The sequence below is a fragment of the Oryzias latipes genome, chromosome 18 (genome assembly GCF_002234675.1).
Source record: "Oryzias latipes chromosome 18, ASM223467v1".
Lineage (NCBI taxonomy): Eukaryota > Metazoa > Chordata > Actinopteri > Beloniformes > Adrianichthyidae > Oryzias > Oryzias latipes.
Genome location: NC_019876.2, coordinates 27,053,696 through 27,072,645, shown reverse-complemented (window position 1 = coordinate 27,072,645; position 18,950 = coordinate 27,053,696). Strand labels below are relative to the sequence as shown.

The window sequence follows — 18,950 nt, the reverse complement described above, 5'->3', positions numbered from 1 at the left end:
TAAAACTTAATAGAAAATCAAATATTAATAGAACAATTCAAAATAAAGAACACAACAGCTCAATGAGGGGGAGTTTGGAAAGTCAGAGTCTTTATCCGTCTGAGAAGGACCTCTTTGCACCAAATCCATTCTTACTGGATCAGAGAGTGTGGTTGGTCATTCAGCTGGACCAATTGGATTTGAGGTTGGAGGAATTTTGGATCCAGTTGGTTCCTCTTCCGTACACGCCTCTCTTGGAGCCTCTGGAACATCAGAAACAGAACTTCAACAGCAAACAGGGAAAAGTCAAACAGTCCAATCAAATCTACAGAACAGTTGCTGTGATGCTGGAAGCAGAATGTTGGAAAGGTGTGTGTGTGTGTGTGGGGGGGGGGTGTGTGGCTGTGGGTGTGAAGTAATAATGACACAATAAGTTTGATTTGGTTTCCATATTGGGTAGATTTGAACTTGAAAACAAGAATTATAATTATACAATAATCACTGATAAAGCTAATACCATAACTATAGCAGAATACTAATAATATAGTGGCTCATTTAAAATCTGTGTGCAGGTTTTTCACAATTTCGTAATTTTTTTATATATTTGAGAGATTTATTGGTTGATTGTATATTTGCCCAAGGTCATATTTATTTATTTATTTATTTATATGAACAGTTTGGGACTCCATTCTCTTCAGTTGCTGTTTATAAAAAAGGGGTTATGCAGACACTGTTTTTTTTTTTAAATTAATTTACAAGCCATTAAAATGACCTGAAATCACATCTTCAGTGATGTCAGGAACATCTTGGGATGTGGACGCTGCACCACCTCCAGCACTTTTTGATACTTTTTGAGAGCAGAAGAAACTGTGGAAAAACATCATCATTATGTAAAACCAAAGCTGCTAAATACAAATAAATGTACTCGTTTATAAATAATAAATGTGAACACTAATTTGAGTATAAATGGAAATATAAGCATTTATACACTTCTCTGTTATTTTGTATTGTCATAATTTTAAAACTAATACATTTATCTTGTTTGTCATTTATTAATGAAAAGCTTAATTTCCTTTTTGTATTTGGCAGTTTTCATTTTCCATATTTCCTGCCAATACAAGATTTTAAGACACATTCATTGTTGAAAAAGTCAGACTTCCTGACCTGCTGTACAGAGTAACAGCAGTTTTTTTACTGACATAAACCGGAAAATGCAGAACGCACTAATATGTGTTGGCATAACAAAACCATAATGTGAGTTCAAACATTTATCAGCCATCATACCATCATCATTATTATTTACTTTTCTCTGCTCTCCGCCGTTTTGGAAGGTCATGTCTGACCTCATCTTAGATACTTGGGTATCAGAATTATTTTCGAGTTTTCCATTGGAAATTAATTACGACAAACTTCGTCGTTTATGTGCAAACTTTACCTCAAATCGATTAGTATTTTACGTAAATTGCGCAGCTGCACCGAAATACTGGATAATGTTAAAATAACTTACCTTGTGATTGGTGTTGAAGTGCTTCATCTTTTTTCAGCTCCTGATGGATAAAGTCTCTGTGGCATGAAGTTCTCTTGTTGTCGCTTTGATCAATGTGACAAAATGCGCTTGTTTTTTTTTCTCCCCAACTTTATTGAAACAAAATGCGCTCGTAAATGCACAGTGTCAGGCTCAGACCCAATGATGTTGACAAATCGTTGCTAAGGGTGGTGTAACGTCATTTTTTGGATTGCCAGATTGGTTCAGGTGTGTTGGGGTGGGGTGGGGGGGCATTTAAGTGCAGGCAACATTCTTTTGCACCACATTTTGAGCGCACGTTGGTACGGTAGTGCTATGAAATGGGTTGCCAGATTTGGGTCTTTTTTTTTTTCTCTATTTGTTTTTATTTCATGTTGCTGTTTTTCAAAATGACTTATTTACTTCATGAAGAGCTTTTTCAGGAGAATGTCTCTGTCTGTCAATCAGTGAAAGTGGGCGGGATCTAAACGCTCATTGGCTGATCCATGGAAATGACTCATACTCCTCGATACCCGCTCAGCAATGTTCCAGTCAGGGAGATGACATATTTCAGCGATATCTGCACGGCTTTGCTGACATTAGAGGATCAAATGGAGTGGCTTCTTTCACGTCCTCATCTCTCTCCGTACCGTCCTCATGCTGTTGTCTCCTAGATCCTCTTTACTAAAGTCTCACAACAACACATTAGGGCCGCTCTGAACATTTTGGAGAAAATGTAAGACTTTCACGCTATGGTTGTGAAAGAAAATGTGATAAAAGGCAGAGAGCCTGCAGCTCAAGGTCTGCCTGTCAAGGGCTGCCTGTTAGCCCCCCGGCTCTGAAAAATGAAAGTCATGCCCCCAAGTGACAACCACACCCCTGAATACTGACCCCCAAGTGACTGTGTGGTGGTTCTGTTGGAGTCAGAGTACTGATTCCCCTCCAGATGCTGGGGGGGTGGGGTGTTGTTGTTCCTAAAGAGTCCCTTTATCTGTTGTCTGTAGTTTTCTCTCTCTGAAAGGGTTAACAGATCAGGACTCCTCTGCAGCTCCTCCTCTGTCATGATGGGCGTCACCAACAGGAAGAGAAGAAAGAAGCTGATTGGCTGAACTCACAGTGAAACCATCTGATTGGAGGATCACAGTCAAACTGGTTTCTGAGGAAGTGAAACTCTCACAGTCTGTGTGTCTGAGAGGAGAAATGGCGCAGAAAGGAGTGGATCTGGATGAAGAAAGCTTCTGCTGTTCCATCTGTCTGGATCTGCTGAAGGATCCGGTGACTATTCCCTGTGGACACAGCTACTGCATGAAGTGTCTTCAAGGATTGTGGGATGCAGAGGAGAAAGTCCACAGCTGTCCTCAGTGCAGGAAGACCTTCACACAGAGGCCTGTTCTGGGGAAAAATGTCATGTTAGCAGCTTTAGTGGAGCAGCTGAAGAAGACCGGACTCCAAGCTGCTCCTGCTGGTCTCTGCTATGCTGGACCTGAAGATGTGGTCTGTGACGTCTGCACTGGAAGAAAACTGAAAGCCATCAAGTCCTGCTTGAGCTGTCCGGCCTCTTACTGTGAGGAACACCTTCAGCCTCATTTGAAAGCAGCTGCATTGAAGAAACACAAGCTGGTGGAACCCTCCAAGAACCTGCAGGAGAACATCTGCTCCCGTCATGATGAGGTGATGAAGATGTTCTGTCGCACTGATCAGAAGAGCATCTGTTATCTCTGCTCTGTGGATGAACATAGAGGCCACGACACAGTCTCAGCTGCAGCAGAAAGGACTGAGAAGCAGAGAGAGCTGGAGGAGAGTCAGCAACAAATCCAGCAGAGAATCCAGGACAGAGAGAAAGAGGTGAAGCTGCTTCAACAGGAGGTGGAGGCCATCAATCACTCTGCTGATCAAAGCGTGGAGGACAGTGAGAAGATCTTCACTGAGATGATCCGTCTCCTCCAGAAAAGAAGCCGTGATGTGGAGCAGCAGATCAGATCCCAGCAGCAAACTGAAGTGAGGAGAGTCAAAGGTCTTCAGGAGGAGCTGGAGCAGGACATGGCTGAGCTGAAGAGGAGAGACGCTGAGCTGAAGCAGCTCTGCCTAACAGAGGATCACAGCCACTTTCTGCTCAACTACCCCTCACTGCCACCACTCAGTGAGTCCACCCCCTCAGCCAGCATCCATGTCCGTCCTCTGACATACTTTGAGGATGTGACAGCAGCTGTGTCAGAGCTCAGAGACAAACTGCAGGACATTCTGAGAGAGGAATGGACAAACATCTCACTGACAGTCTCTCATCTGGACGTTTTACTGTCAGAACCAGAACCAAAGAGCAGAGCTGACTTCCTCAGATATTCATGTCAAATCACACTGGATCCAAACACAGCACACAGAGATCTGTTACTGTCAGAGGAGAACAGAAAGGTGACAGGGATGGAAAAACCTCAGTCTGTTTCTGATCATCCAGACAGATTTACTGATTCATTTCAGGTTCTGAGTAGAGAGAGTCTGACTGGACGTTGTTACTGGGAGGTGGAGCGGAGAAGAAAATATGTTAGTGTAGCAGTCGCATACAAGAACATCAGCAGATCTGGAAGAGAAAGTGGATTTGGTTATAATGATAAATCTTGGTCATTAGTTTGTTTTCCAGACAGGTTCTCATTTGTCCACAACAGCATAAAAACCTCCATCTCAGCTCCTGTTTCCTCCAGAGTAGGAGTGTACCTGGATCACAGAGCAGGTGTTCTGTCCTTCTACAGCGTCTCTGAAAGCAGGACTCTCCTCCACAGAGTCCAGACCACTTTCACTCAGCCGCTCCATGCTGGACTGTGGGTGGGTTGGGCTAAGGGATCCACAGCAGAGTTGTGCAAAGTGAAATAGTTCCTGAAAGAAGTGAAATGTTGATTTTGATTTGAATCTTTTGATTTGAAATGGTTTATTTCAAGCAATTAAGTAGAAATAATACACAACAGCAATATAAAAATCAGTTATACATTAATACAGTAACTAATCAAACTTAGGCTAATTAGACATATTAATAAATATTGCTTGAAAGGGAGTGGAAGGAAGCGAACTTATATAATCCCACCCCGTTATACTGTAACCATTTTATTACATGATTTATCAATATCCGGTTCCTAGTTTTTATCGGACAGAATTAAAAATCATAAACCCCTAAGAATTTGATTTCTGTAACACTTTCGATTAAGGAGGTCTTCGTATTCCTGGGGTTTCTTCGGGGTATGGTCAGCTCTCTTTTTTGGGGAAAATCAACCTTTCAAGTAATTTGAAGATAGTTTGAAGATAGTTGTATTCGCAGAGAGGCACGCCACGCATCCTGCCGTGTAACCCGGAACCGGAAAACCATGTTTGTTTTCAGTGATTTCTCTGCTTTGGATCATTTAGAACTAAACGTTTGAACTGTTCAGATTCTGTGGAGAAATGTTTGTAGTCAGAAATAGAGAGAAATGAAAATCTCTAGAATGTGGATTGGAGACATTTTTGAACATGAATGTCAAACTTTTGGGAGTCAAATCTGTTTTCTTTTGGTTTCTTTGAATTCAAATTTCACACACATGTTTTTGTGTTGTTGTCATGGGAACTGAAGGAAGCTGCAACACAAATGGAAGCAGTGAGGTCACAATCCCAGACTTTCTCTGGTTTGTTCTCCACAGAATCGACAAGAGAAGAAGCTGAAGGAGAAGATTGTGTTTGTGGAAAGAAGAACATTTACAACTTTGTTTTCTTTCTGCTTCATTTGACAACTTTGGATTGAAGATTTGTGTTTTCATGTCTCTGTTCTTCAGAGACATGAAAGTTTTAGGATCAGTACGAAGCAGATTTAGAATCACTTTATGACAAATACAATTCACTTGAAATGTTCGTCAAACACCATCGTCCAATCAGTGATGTCCAACACTTCCTACCGTTTCTAGTTTCTTCTTTTGTTTGGTTTTTTAACATTTCCTTTAGATTTCTGGAAATGACTTTTACTTCCTAAAATGTTTCAGTTTTATTTTCTTTCATTTTTTGGGAATTGTGTTTTGGTTTCTGGATTTTTGTTCTAATTCCTAAAATATAATGTTGTTTTTTAAAATTATTCTGCTTTTTTTAAAAATATTGTGATCTTTAAAGTCCAACTCCAATCATCTTCTAATCTATTATAGAAACATTTCCTGTGGTCTTTCAGTTATGATGATGCTGTTTTTTTTTGCCAAAATCAACAAACCTTGATCATTTTTAGGACAAAGTTTCTGCAAAGCGACAGGAGTTTATCAGAGATTCACCTCTGAGTTGTGGGCAGGAACGTTGGTGTGGAGTGAGCCTGCTTTAATTTCCCGTCATCCCTTTGTTCACACGCACTCCTGTTAGCTTACTGCCCCTCACACCCCCAACCTAACATTAGTTGTGCATCAAAAATGGCGAGCAACATTGGAGCTATCCAGCTGTACAGTTTAGATCCAGATTCCAGCTCAGAGGAGGAAAACAAAGACGTTCATGGATCTATTTATCTGTAAGTGGATGCATCAGAATGGAGCAGAGCAGGAAGCTAGTATGTTGTAGTATGATATATGTTGTAGTTTCTATGTCACAACTAAAAGCTTTTTCAAACTGTATTTTTTGCAGCTCCTCATTCACAACGATGTGACTAAAGACATGCCTTGAAATGTGGTTTTAATCTTAATTTTCTTTACTTATTCTTTACACATTTTTATTGGGATTTTAAGATACTGCTTGGTAATATTTATACATAAACAAATGTTCAAAAACTTGATCAGTAGATGTAGACAGTAGACCACAGAGACAACGAACCGAAAACGTGGACAGTGAACACAAAAACGTATTTGTGGCACTAATAGAATCCCACACAAATCAAACCTGTTACTTTTTAAAGATTTTTCATGCTTTTTTGGAAATTTTATTGGTCAATGGAGTCAGCACTCAGAAATATAAGCAAACATCTTCAGCCATCATTGAACTGTTTGTTGTGTTTGTCTTTTTAATATATGCATTTCATCATTTCTGTAATGAGTTTGATAAATATGTGTAAATTATTTATTGCTTTGACTACAATGCTTGAAATAAATCCAAAAAATCAACTTAATTCAACTGTTTTACTTTGAAGTCCCACTCCAATAAAAACGGTGTTTTGAAAATGTTCTTGTGGCATTTTCTGATGACAAAATCTGAGGACAGACATAAAATAATTTAAGACTAAAACTGCTTATTTCTTTATTCAAAACATGATGAATCAGGAGCAGCCAAAAAGCCATGGTTTGAAAAAGCTCAGATTTGTGGGTGGGGCCATAGTCTCCCTGCTCCGCTCCAACTCTAAATCCACAACTTGAAGATAAATAGATCCATTGACGTCCCCGTTTTCCTTGTCTGAGCTGCCATCTGGCTCAAACCTGTACGGCTGGATAGTTACATTTTGTTCCACTGCTAATGTTAGCTTGGGGATGTGAGGGACTGTAAGCTAGTGGGAGAGAGCATTCACAAAGGCATGATGGGAAATGAAGGCAGAGTTACTCTGTGCCATCTGCAGGAAGAAAGTGAAAGAAGATCTCTGTTCCTTCATTTGACGTCTTTCATTTCATTTACTAGAAGGAAAAGATCAACCCAGTCTCTATCAAATGTGTGTGTATTCCACTACATAGCGCTCTATGTATATTATATGCCACACCTAGTTTTTGCGTGAATATAATACTTACTTTTAACGGTAATAACGGCGTACATGCTTTGCAGTTTCCTTCTCTACTCGTCTTGATCCCATGATCAGATGTCCCCTAGGTGCTTTATAAACTGAATCAGTTATTCCAAACACGTCATAAAACACCGTAAGTTCAGTTTATATTACAATAGATTTTTATCTTACTAAAAAGTTGAGTTATTTCCACAAGAACTAGTTTGTTCAAAGAGTCTAATATGCAGTTTGGAACAACGTTACTTCTTTTAAAAAAAACAAAAATGCAAACTTCATTTTCTTTAAATTACCAAACTTTTTCTTTTGCAGAAAAGTAGATAGTGTCATTTTAAAGTGTCATTTAAAATGTGTGTATTTACAGTTTAAACATCAATATTGACAGAATATACAGGCACTATTTCAAAGCCATACCTATATGTCAATTAACCCTTGTGCTATGTTAAATGACCCCACCCTTCCATTGACGTGTTCTCCCTACCATGACAAAGGTGGAGAGGATTTCATGTAATCCATGGACACCAGTGAAGATCACAAATCATTGAAGAAAAAAGGTTCAGAGCACTGTCTAGTGGGTCTAGATGACCCAACTCCCAATGGTAAAGTGCCTAGGATCGCACAAGGGTTACATGTAGTTTTTATTTCAACTGTTTTTCATTGAGTTTTTAGAACATATTAACATACAGAGCATGTCTTCAAAAGGTAAACGTGTTCAAACGACTATACAGCTCTGTTTCCCCATATCCCTCCCACCCCGAACACAGAACATTCCCATATCCAGGTCATGCATACACACATTCCGCACACATACACATACACACAAGACATAATAGAGATCCAGTCTTTACTTATGTGCACCTATACAAAACACATGCACACACAACAACAAAAAAAGAAGAGAAAAAAAAAGGAGAGGGGGGGTGGGGAGTTATTTGTATGATTATTGAATTGAAATGCTTACATCGGAACGGAAGACAGAACAAAAAGACAAGGTAAGATATTGATGATAAGATAAGATGAGAAGAAAAAAAGGAGGGGGGGGGGGTTGGTCAGTTTTTGCCTCTGGGAGTAATGTAAGTGTATCTGCCAGTGATAAAAATGGATGCCATGTCTCTTTAAACTTACTTAGAGATCCTTTAAGTGAGAACATCAGCTTTTTAAGTTTCAGGTTGTATAGCACCTCTTTTACCCAAGAGTCATGTGAGGGGGGTCAGAGAGCTTCCACCTAAGCAGAATCAATCGTCTGGCCAACAAGGTAGTGAATGCTAGAGCACATGTGCAAGGTCCAGAGAGATTCATATCAACCGCAAAACCAAAAATAGCGGACACTGGATTAGGCAGTAGCGTTGTTCCATATGCCTGGCTGAGAGTGTTAAAAACATGTGTCCAGAAAGGTCTTAATTTGGAACAGGCCCAAAACGTGTGGGTAGGGTTTGCTGGCGAGTGTTCACAGCGGTTGCAATTGTTTCTTCACGAAATCTCTTGCCTGGAGGAAACGGAAGAAATGTGAATTAGGCAAGTTATATCTGGCTGAAAGATTAGCAAAGGTTGAGAAGATATTGTTGGTGTATAGGTCCTTGACTTTTTTAAGTCCTTTGCTATGCCAAATTTTAAAAACCGCATCAGTGACGGAGGGAGCGAAATTATACTTCTTTAGTAGGGGGGGATAGTATTGAAGGGCCATGCAGACCAAAATGTTTTCTGAATTGTCTCCAGATGGATACTGTTTCCTTTACAATGATATTGTCTCTAACAAGAGATAGTGTCAATGGAAATTGTGGGCAAGGACTGAGGGGAGTGAGTAGGGACCACATCCCTTCTCCATTTGCACCCAGACAGGCAGGGAAGTATCATTATCATGCATCCAGTATAGGAGCTTCTGTATATTTGCTGCCCAGTAATATTGTCTAAAGTTGGGGAGGCCAAGACCCCCTTTGTTCTTAGGTGACTGTAATATGGATTTGCGGACTCTAGGTGTTTTCCCGCTCCATAGGAAGTGAGAAATTCGTTTTTCCAGTTTGTCGAAAAAATCTTTATTAATAAGTATAGGGATGTGCTGGAAGAGATACAAGAATTTAGGAAGGACGGTCATTTTGATGAGATTCACCCGCCCAATCAGTGAAAGAGGTAAAACTGACCAACAATCAAAGTCTCCAACAATGCTCTCCAGGAGGGATTCAAAGTTGCGTTTTTTCATTTCAGAAGTGGAAGAAGATATAAATTTACCTAAATATTTAAAGCCAGTTTCCACTTGTTTAAAGGGGGCTATTGAATCAGACATCTCCCTGGCTGGGGGATTTAAAGGAAACTGCTCACTTTTTGTTACATGTTGTTTTTAACAGTATTTTTGTTTGATATGTTTGGAATTTGGTCTTTCTTAGTCAATGTCCATGCTTCCAAATTGCAAATATATATATATATGTTCTTTTTCTTTCTCTTTCGGCTTTTCCCACCAGGGGTCGCCACAATGAAACATCCTTCAGTTTTTGTGGAAGATTCGCATGGTTATCACAGCAATGTTTTTATGCTGGATGCCCTTCCTGATGCAACACTCTCAATTTAGCCGGACTTGGGACTGACACAGAAGTACAGAAGGGAATACGGAGTAGCCTGGAGTCGAACCCTGGATCCATGGACAGAAGGAACCGTAACCCAGCATGAGCTAAACCGGCTCCCATATATATATATATATATATATATATACATACATATAAACACTCCTTTTCAGAATCAGAAATACTATTGATCCCACACGTGGGAAATTTGTTCGTTACCATAGCAACTGACAGGGGAAAAAAAGACTAAGAATAATATAAAATAAAAATAAAAAACAAGAACAAGGAAAATGTGGTATAATTTAAAAAGCTATTTACAAAACAGTGCAGGTAAAGAGATGTGCAAAAGAAATGTACAAAAAAGAGAAGAAGAAAAAAATGTGAAAAGGTTATCTGTTGCATTGTGAGTTGTTGTACAGGGTTATTGTATTGGGTAGGAAGGATTTCCGGTACTGGGCAGTTTTGGAGCAGAGCTGTCTGAGCCTCTTAGAAAAGGAGCTCCTCTGTTTGTCCAGGACAGGGTGGACAGGATGGTCTGGGTTGTCCATGATTGAAAGGAGTCTGTTCAGTGACCTCCTCTCCATCACTGCTTCAAATGTTTCCTTTTTGCAGCCAATTACAGAACCCGCCTTCCTGATGAGCTTGTTCAGTCTGTTGGCGTCACTGACTGCAATGCTGCTTCCCCAGCAGACCACAGAGGAGAACAAGGTGCTGTCCACCACAGACTGGTAGAAGATCCCCAGCATCTTGCTGCACACATTGAAAGACTTCAGCTTCCTTAGGAAGTAGAGTCTGCTGCAGGCCTTTTTCTGTACACGGCAGTACTGTGGCTCCTCCAGCTCAGTCACCAGTCACACCAGTCACACCCAGATATTTATACTCCTCCACCACTTCCACATCCTTGCCCAGGGTGCAGAGGGGCTGTAAGACAGTCCCTTTCCTCCGGAAGTCGATCACCATCTCCCTGGTCTTGTCCATGTTGAGCAGCAGGTGATTCTCTCCAGCCCACTCCACAAATCACCAGCCTCCTGTACTCCTCCTCCCGTCCACCGCGTATACACCCCACAACCACAGAGTCATCAGAGAATTTCTGTAGGTGACATGACTCCGAGTTGTGCTGAAAATCAGAGGTGTACAAGGTGAACAGAAATGGAGAGAGTACAGTGCCCTGTGGGGCTCCCACACCACTCAGCACCACGTCAGACAGGACGCTGCCCAGTCGGACAATCTGTGGCCTGTCTGTCAGGTAGTCATTAGCCCCGGTTACATGGGCAGAATATCTTGATCGGATCAATGGTCGGGTTAAAATTCACCCGTGCACATGGGATCAGAAAACCTTTTTCCGATTAGAACAAACGTTCCCATGGCTCACACTTTCGGTCGGAATGAATCATTTGGGCATGTGCAGTAGTGTTGAAAAGGACTGAGCGATATTTATTTCTGCTTCCCCAAACTCGCAGCGTGAGCTGGCGGCTCTCCTGAGTCCTGCAGCCGCTAACCCAGAGCGGCGGGACGGCTCGCAGTCCGAAGTCTCCCACACATAACAAAACAACAAAACGCACACTAACAAAGCATCCTCCTCCCTCCCCTCAAACACAAAGTTATTAATGATCCAGCTGCTCTGCTCACTCAGTGGACTGAGTGAGTGTCGGGGGGCACGAGGCGCACAAAGCGCTCCTCCCCCACATCCCCCTCGTGAGGGGTGTAAGAGAGGCGAAAAGCCAGCGGGGCGAGAGCGGAGCGGCGCTTTTCACGGGGCGTCCGCAGAGCAGCTGGTCGGTCCCGTTTGCGCTCCAAAGCTTTCTCTCAGCGAAATACCAGCTATGCGTGACGTAACCGAGAGGAGAAGTGACACACGATCGGAATAACCGTTTACATGCTCCACGATCGGATTAACGATCGGTATAATCCATCTATCTCGATCGGAAAGAAATTCTGATCCGAACGAGTCTGATGGGGGCAGAGTATTCCGAACGGCGCGTTTACATGACGCATTTTCTTTCCGATCAGGCGTTCTTTCCGATTACTTTTGCCCATGTAAACGCGACTAGTGTTCCAGGAGAGGGTGGACGCACCAGCACCCATCAGCCGCAGCATATCACCCAGTGAAGAAGGCCGGATGGTGTTAAAGGCACTGGAGATGTCAAAGAAGGTGATTCTCCCCATGCCTCCACCACCATCCAGGTGTGAGCTCGCTCGCTGCAACTGTTGGGCACAGGTCCTCAGGGTACGAGGGCTGACGCCATCCGGGCCGGCTGCTTAGTGCTGGTTAAGTTTCTCCAGCTGTTTCTTCACCTGGCAGGCTGTTACAGTCAAACAGGGAGGGAGGGGGGGGGTTGGACTGGGGGGAGGGGTGATGGACTGTGGGCCCAGTAGGTGTGGTGTATTAGAGGGGGGAGAAAGGTGAGGAGGTTTCCCTTCTGTGCCGGTCACAAGCCCGGTTGCTTTGAGAGGGTTGCGTCAGGAAGGGCATCCGGCGTAAAACATTGCCAAGTTTACCATGTGACTTGTTCGCTGTGGCGACCCCTGATGGGAAAAGCCGAAAGAGAAACGTACAAAAAAGAAAGGTGAGGAGGTGTGGGGAGTTCAGATAGCTGAGAGGCAGCAGGAGCAGGGGGGTGGTGTGGTGGAGGTGGGGGGAGGAGGCAGAGGCATTCAGAGAGCTAAACCTATTGAAAAGGGTGTTAAACTCATCAACTCTCTCTTTGCTGCCTGTGATGGGTCTGCTTCTCCCTCCAATATAATATTTTAAGAAGGCTTCAGACCCCCTAAAATAGGCCTGAAGCTACCTTCACACGGCTGCATCGACTGGTCATCTTCAATGAAAAGTGTCGGTAAACGCACGTCAACCTGAATTTCAAGCTATTGCGTCAAGAACAGTGGCGCCTCAAGAAATTTTTCATGGAGGTGGCTGGTAGGGGGCCACATTAAATCTTGGGGTGGCACACAAAAACCATGAGCTCTATCTTTAAAATTAATTCTACTAAAAGTAGTAAAACAACCTTTAGAAAACCATCAGAAAGTTAAATGCCTACTGATATTTTGTAGAACATTAACTTATAGTAGATACCACTATAGATACTAGTAGATATCATTAGTACAGTGTTTTTCAACCTTTTTTGAGCCACGGCACAACAACATCCAAAAAAGAAAAGAAAAAAGGATAAAATCATAGTCTGTATTGATCTACAGTCCCTCCACAATCTCACATGCATTTTTGTGATAATTGTGGCAGAAAAAGCTGGAAGCTGCAGCTGTTTTTCCTAAAAGATGTAATAAAAGTTAAGTTAGAAGATTTAAAAACTGTTTGATGTGTGTTCGTTGTTGTTTCAAGACGTTAAGAGGAGAGATTCATTGTGCGCTGAGACGCTGTCACCCAATGCATCATGGGAGATGTAGTACAAAAAGAACACAGAAAGACTAGCATCTCCGAGCTTCATTGTTTTGTTCACTCGTTCCACGGTCTGATACCGGATTCTGTGGAAAGCTGCCCCGCTAGCTAGAACAAGGAAGTGAGGACTTTAAGCAATTGATGACATGTGATTAAGCCTCCAAGAATGATTGGTGGAGACAGTTAAAGGGGTGGGACTTCTCCTAAAACAGCTGACGCAAAGGCTAAATCGCGGTACCGTCATTCTTATTAAAATGTCTTCAATAGAATCAAATAAACACAAAGAAAAATTGTATTTTATGATCTTTCATATTCCTAAATACTCAGTGTTTTATCAGGGCCTGTTTAGATGAACACAGAGCTGATTTCCTGGAGATGGTAAATGTTTTTAGATCATTTAATGAGGGCAATTTCCCACGGCACACTTGACCATCTCCGCACACTGGTTGACAAACACTGATCTAAAGTACAGTAGACAGATTGTTAAAATACCCCACAGAAAATATTTAACAGGCATGAAAACAAATGTAGTTTTTTGGGATGTGTGATTGTGTGTGTGCTGAAACTGGTGCTAGTGCGATGCAGGAAGAGAGGGGGGAGAGCGCGTGTGAGGAGCACACACGCTCGGTCATTTAAGACAGTTAATCTTAAGGAACTGAGACTGGTTCTTTTGTTTAACCAGCCTGGAGGCTCTGAGGGTTCGAACGCGGAAGTGAAACCCGCGTCTTATTCGTGTTCTGCGTCTAGCAGCTCGTCTTTAGATGTCTGCGCACTCAAAGGCAGCAGGGAGGGGAAGGGGTGTGGACCTAGTTAGGTGATCAGAGCGACTTGCCCGCTTGCTGGCTGTGCATTTGGGATGAAATGCACAACTGTTGCTACCACAGTTTATAGTGGCTAGTGGGGTGGCTGTGGGGTGGCCGTGGCGTGATTAATGCACAGCCACTGCCAAAATCCCCAACCATCAAATCAGAAAATATTTTAATCAAACGTCCTTTCCCTAGTTCTTAAATCCAAATTATATAACCCACTATTTTAATTATTCAGAAAAGAAACAAATACGAACTAAATATTTTAAACCCCCCATTCCTTCTAAAGCCAAGGAATCCACTTTAAAACCTTTTCAGGTGTTTACCCTTCCAAGGAATTACTAAGAAAATGGTTGGAATTCCTGAAAATTGTTGTTCTTTTTGTCATGTGGATGAAACAACTGAGCATCTTTTCTTTGAATGTTTTTATTTTAATGTCTTTTGGAATAATTTACATTATTGGCCTTTCCCCAAGATTTCACGTTTAGCAGACTTTTCTATTAAGGATATCATATTTGGGTTTATTTTAGAAAACAAAAACACAGAACTTATTCTGAATGTTGTAATTATTTTGGGTAAATTCTATATACATAAATGTTGATTCCTTAATATCAAACCATATTATCTTACATTTCATAAAGAATTCTGCTCTTTTTTTTCATCTGTAAACATCATGGAAAACAAACTTGCTTTGGAACTTTAAAGTATCAAATGTAACTTGCAGCTTTTTGATAAGTTAAGAATCATTCAAATGCCTATGTAACCCCCTTTTTATTTTATTTGTTTATTTTAATATCTTTTATTTAAGTCTTTTTTCTGTAATATTTTTATAATTGAATTTTATTTTATATTGCATTTGTAGTTTGTACATGTCTTTTATTCCTATTTTACTTGTCATAATTGTATGTAACTGTCACAAATTGTTAACTTCAAGTGTTTTTTCAATTAATAAAAAAGTTTTCTCTTTCTGAAAGGGTTAACAGATCAGGACTCCTCTTCCTCATCTGCAGCTCCTCCTCTGTCATGATGGGCGTCACCAACAGGAAAAGAAGAAAGAAGCTGATTGGCTGAACTCACAGTGAAACCATCTGATTGGAGGATCAGAGTCAAACCGGTTTCTGAGGAAGTGAAACTCTCACAGTCTGTGTGTCTGAGAGGAGAAATGGCGCAGAAAGGAGTGGATCTGGATGAACAAAGCTTCAGCTGTTCCATCTGTCTGGATCTGCTGAAGGATCCGGTGACTATTCCCTGTGGACACAGCTACTGCATGAAGTGTCTCCAAGGATTGTGGGATGCAGAGGAGAAAGTCCACAGCTGTCCTCAGTGCAGGAAGACCTTCACACCGAGGCCTGTTCTGGGGAAAAATGTCATGTTAGCAGCTTTAGTGGAGCAGCTGAAGAAGACCGGACTCCAAGCTGCTCCTGCTGGTCTCTGCTATGCTGGACCTGAAGATGTGGTCTGTGACGTCTGCACTGGAAGAAAACTGAAAGCCATCAAGTCCTGCTTGAGCTGTCCGGCCTCTTACTGTGAGGAACACCTTCAGCCTCATTTGAAAGCAGCTGCATTGAAGAAACACAAGCTGGTGGAACCCTCCAAGAACCTGCAGGAGAACATCTGCTCCCGTCATGATGAGGTGATGAAGATGTTCTGTCGCACTGATCAGAAGAGCATCTGTTATCTCTGCTCTGTGGATGAACATAGAGGCCACGACACAGTCTCAGCTGCAGCAGAAAGGACTGAGAAGCAGAGAGAGCTGGAGGAGAGTCAGCAACAAATCCAGCAGAGAATCCAGGACAGAGAGAAAGAGGTGAAGCTGCTTCAACAGGAGGTGGAGGCCATCAATCACTCTGCTGATCAAAGCGTGGAGGACAGTGAGAAGATCTTCACTGAGATGATCCGTCTCCTCCAGAAAAGAAGCCGTGATGTGGAGCAGCAGATCAGATCCCAGCAGCAAACTGAAGTGAGGCGAGTCAAAGGTCTTCAGGAGGAGCTGGAGCAGGACATGGCTGAGCTGAAGAGGAGAGACGCTGAGCTGAAGCAGCTCTGGCTCACAGAGGATCACAGCCACTTTCTGCTCAACTACCCCTCACTGCCACCACTCAGTGAGTCCACCCCCTCAGCCAGCATCCATGTCCGTCCTCTGACATACTTTGAGGATGTGACAGCAGCTGTGTCAGAGCTCAGAGACAAACTGCAGGACATTCTGAGAGAGGAATGGACAAACATCTCACTGACAGTCTCTCATGTGGACGTTTTACTGTCAGAACCAGAACCAGAACCAAAGAGCAGAGCTGACTTCCTCAGATATTCATGTCAAATCACACTGGATCCAAACACAGCACACAGACAACTGTTACTGTCAGAGGAGAACAGAAAGGTGACATATATTAGACAACCTCAGTCTGATTTTGATCATCCAGACAGATTTACTTTTCTTCAGGTTCTGAGTAGAGAGAGTCTGACTGGACGTTGTTACTGGGAGGTGGAGAGGAGAGGATACTCTGTTTATATAGCAGTCGCATACAAGAACATCAGCAGATCTGGAAGTAAAAGTCTTTTTGGTTTAAATGATAAATCTTGGGCATTAGATTGTTCTCCAAACAGTTTCTCATTTGTCCACAACAGCATAGAAACCTCCATCTCAGCTCCTGTTTCCTCCAGAGTAGGAGTGTACCTGGATCACAGAGCAGGTGTTCTGTCCTTCTACAGCGTCTCTGAAAGCAGGACTCTCCTCCACAGAGTCCAGACCACTTTCACTCAGCCGCTCCATGCTGGACTGAGGTTGTGTGGTTATGTTGGAGACACAGCAGAGTTGTGTAAAGTGAAATAGTTCCTGAAAGAAGTGAAATGTTTGTTTTCAGTGATTTCTCTGCTTTGGATCATTTAGAACTAAACGTTTGAACTGTTCAGATTCTGTGGAGAAATGTTTGTAGTCAGAAATAGAGAGAAATGAAAATCTCTAGAATGTGGATTGGAGACATTTTGGAACATGAATGTCAAACTTTTGGGAGTCAAATCTGTTTTCTTTTGGTTTCTTTGAATTCAAATTTCACACACATGTTTTTGTGTTGTTGTCATGGGAACTGAAGGAAGCTGCAGCACAAATGGAATCAGTGAGGTCACAATCCCAGACTTTCTCTGGTTTGTTCTCCACAGAAACGACAAGAGAAGAAGCTGAAGGAGAAGATTGTGTTTGTGGAAAGAAGAACATTAAAACTTTGTTTTCTTTCTGCTTCATTTGACAACTTTGGATTAAAGATTTGTGTTTTCATGTCTCTGTTCTTCAGAGAAAAGTTGTTTCTGATCATGTGACAATAAAAACCTCCTGATTCTTTTGTCTTCATTCCAGAGTTTGAGTGAAATGTGATGAAGAAAAGTGGGAATAATATGAGGGAAGAACTGAGGCAGTTTTCCTGGAACTCCAGAAATGACAGAGTTCATGTTTAGAGCAGAAACATCTGTCAGTCAGTCTGAGTCCTTTTAGCTTCATTATTGGTAGGATTATTATCAGCTCATGAGTTTCTAAATATGTTGGCCAGAGCTTTATTCCTGGTTGAACAGACCCAGAAGAAGGGTTAGGATTAGGCTAATCCGTGCCAACAACAACATTTAGCTTCTGTCTATGAAGACTCTCATTCATCCAGGTTGATTCCATCATAGTAGTAGGTTTAGGGGCTGTCATCTCAACATTTAGCTTAGGATGCTCTGAAAATTCATGCTGGCAATGCCACAATGTGCATCTTGGTACGACGCTGAAGTTGGCTTCTGATTGGTGAGGACACTAAAGGAACATTCCACTGCATTTTTCACACTAAGACCACATAGAACCGGGTCCTGTTCAGAAACCACAGGACCTGGACTGCTCAAACCTGGATTAAATTAGGATTTAGATAGTAAAGATTACACTAAACACAGTTTCTGATTTGTGAAACCTTGTTTTCAGAAAAAAAAAATCTTTACACCTGGTCTGAGGTGGTGTCAGTGTGTGAAATGTGATAAAATCATCTTATTTCACATTTTCACAAATCTAATAAAGGTTTTTGTGTAGCGTCCTCTCTGGGCCGCTAGACGGGGGGGAATGGGGGCGTAACAAAGGTTTTACAGAATATGTGAAGTTACAGTTTTACAGAATAAAGGAAAGAAAAAAAGTGATTCATTGTCCTAGAGCAGGGGTGTCCAACTCCAGGCCTGGAGGGCCGGCCTCCTGCTGGTTTTCCTGCCTTATCTGCTGCTGATTACCTGGATCAGGTGTGTTTAGCCAATAAGGATCTTCAATGGCAGCTTGGTTGGAAAACATGTGGGACACCGGCCCTCCAGGCTTGGATTTGGGGACCCCTGTCCTAGAGTGTGGTAACTCCAACAGGAGGCTGGGTAACTGGGTTGGATTAGGGCAGGGGTCGGCAACCGGCGGCTCCAGAGCCGCACGCGGCTCTGGAGCCGCGTGCGGCTCCAGAGCCGCACGCGGCTCTTTCCTCCCTTTGCTGCGGCTCTCTGTGTTTTAATAAAATAACTATCATGTTCTCAGATTGTCGTGGTGCCTTTAACACCGTCGGGCAGAAGGAAGAAAACAGCGTGAATGTGCTGATGGGGCGTGTCTGCAGCTGTGAATGCCGACCAGAGTATGTTATGGGATGGAAAGTTCTTCTAAAAAGACAGTCAGTGGTAATCTCGTAGGGGACACATGAGCGCCCCCCAAAAAAAGCCTATTTTTTCCTAGATTAAAGCCACCCATTTCCGCGTAAAATTAATTAAATTTGCGTTAGGACGCGCTTACTATCCTGTCACCTGTCTGCTATGTTTCGTGGTCTGTGTAGAACACGCTGGAGGGGGGGGGTTGCACGCGGGGGAAAACAACGAACAGGTAGAGAGAAGAGGGCGGGGCTTAGACTCACCGCTTATGATTCCAGACCCGTAACAAACTTACAGCTGCTTCATAATAAAAAATAGTTGTCATCCATAAAATTAATATAATTTATTGGGTTTACTGGATTTAAAGAAAATAAATAGAAAGGAGTCTGCATCAAAGTGA

The 18,950-nt window shown here is 42.3% G+C and overlaps 2 protein-coding genes across 2 annotated transcripts; both read left to right on the top strand.

The window, feature by feature from the left end:
- Positions 1–2,626: 2,626 nt before the first annotated feature.
- LOC111949314 (tripartite motif-containing protein 16-like) lies at positions 2,627–5,348 on the top strand. The gene is made up of 2 exons (XM_023966343.1): positions 2,627–4,367; positions 4,836–5,348. Exon 1 carries the CDS (start codon positions 2,684–2,686, stop codon positions 4,346–4,348), a length of 1,665 nt encoding a protein of 554 aa, XP_023822111.1. The 5' UTR covers positions 2,627–2,683; the 3' UTR covers positions 4,349–4,367; positions 4,836–5,348.
- Positions 5,349–14,965: 9,617 nt separating this feature from the next.
- On the top strand, positions 14,966–17,265 carry LOC111949312 (tripartite motif-containing protein 16-like). The gene has a single exon (XM_023966339.1). It carries the CDS (start codon positions 15,084–15,086, stop codon positions 16,749–16,751), a length of 1,668 nt encoding a protein of 555 aa, XP_023822107.1. The 5' UTR covers positions 14,966–15,083; the 3' UTR covers positions 16,752–17,265.
- The last annotated feature ends 1,685 nt before the right edge of the window (positions 17,266–18,950 follow it).

What these genes read in the sequence shown, in the direction of transcription:
- LOC111949314 (XM_023966343.1), top strand. Translation starts at nt 2,684, where the DNA reads ATGGCGCAGAAAGGAGTGGATCTGGATGAAGAAAGCTTCTGCTGTTCC.
- LOC111949312 (XM_023966339.1), top strand. Translation starts at nt 15,084, where the DNA reads ATGGCGCAGAAAGGAGTGGATCTGGATGAACAAAGCTTCAGCTGTTCC.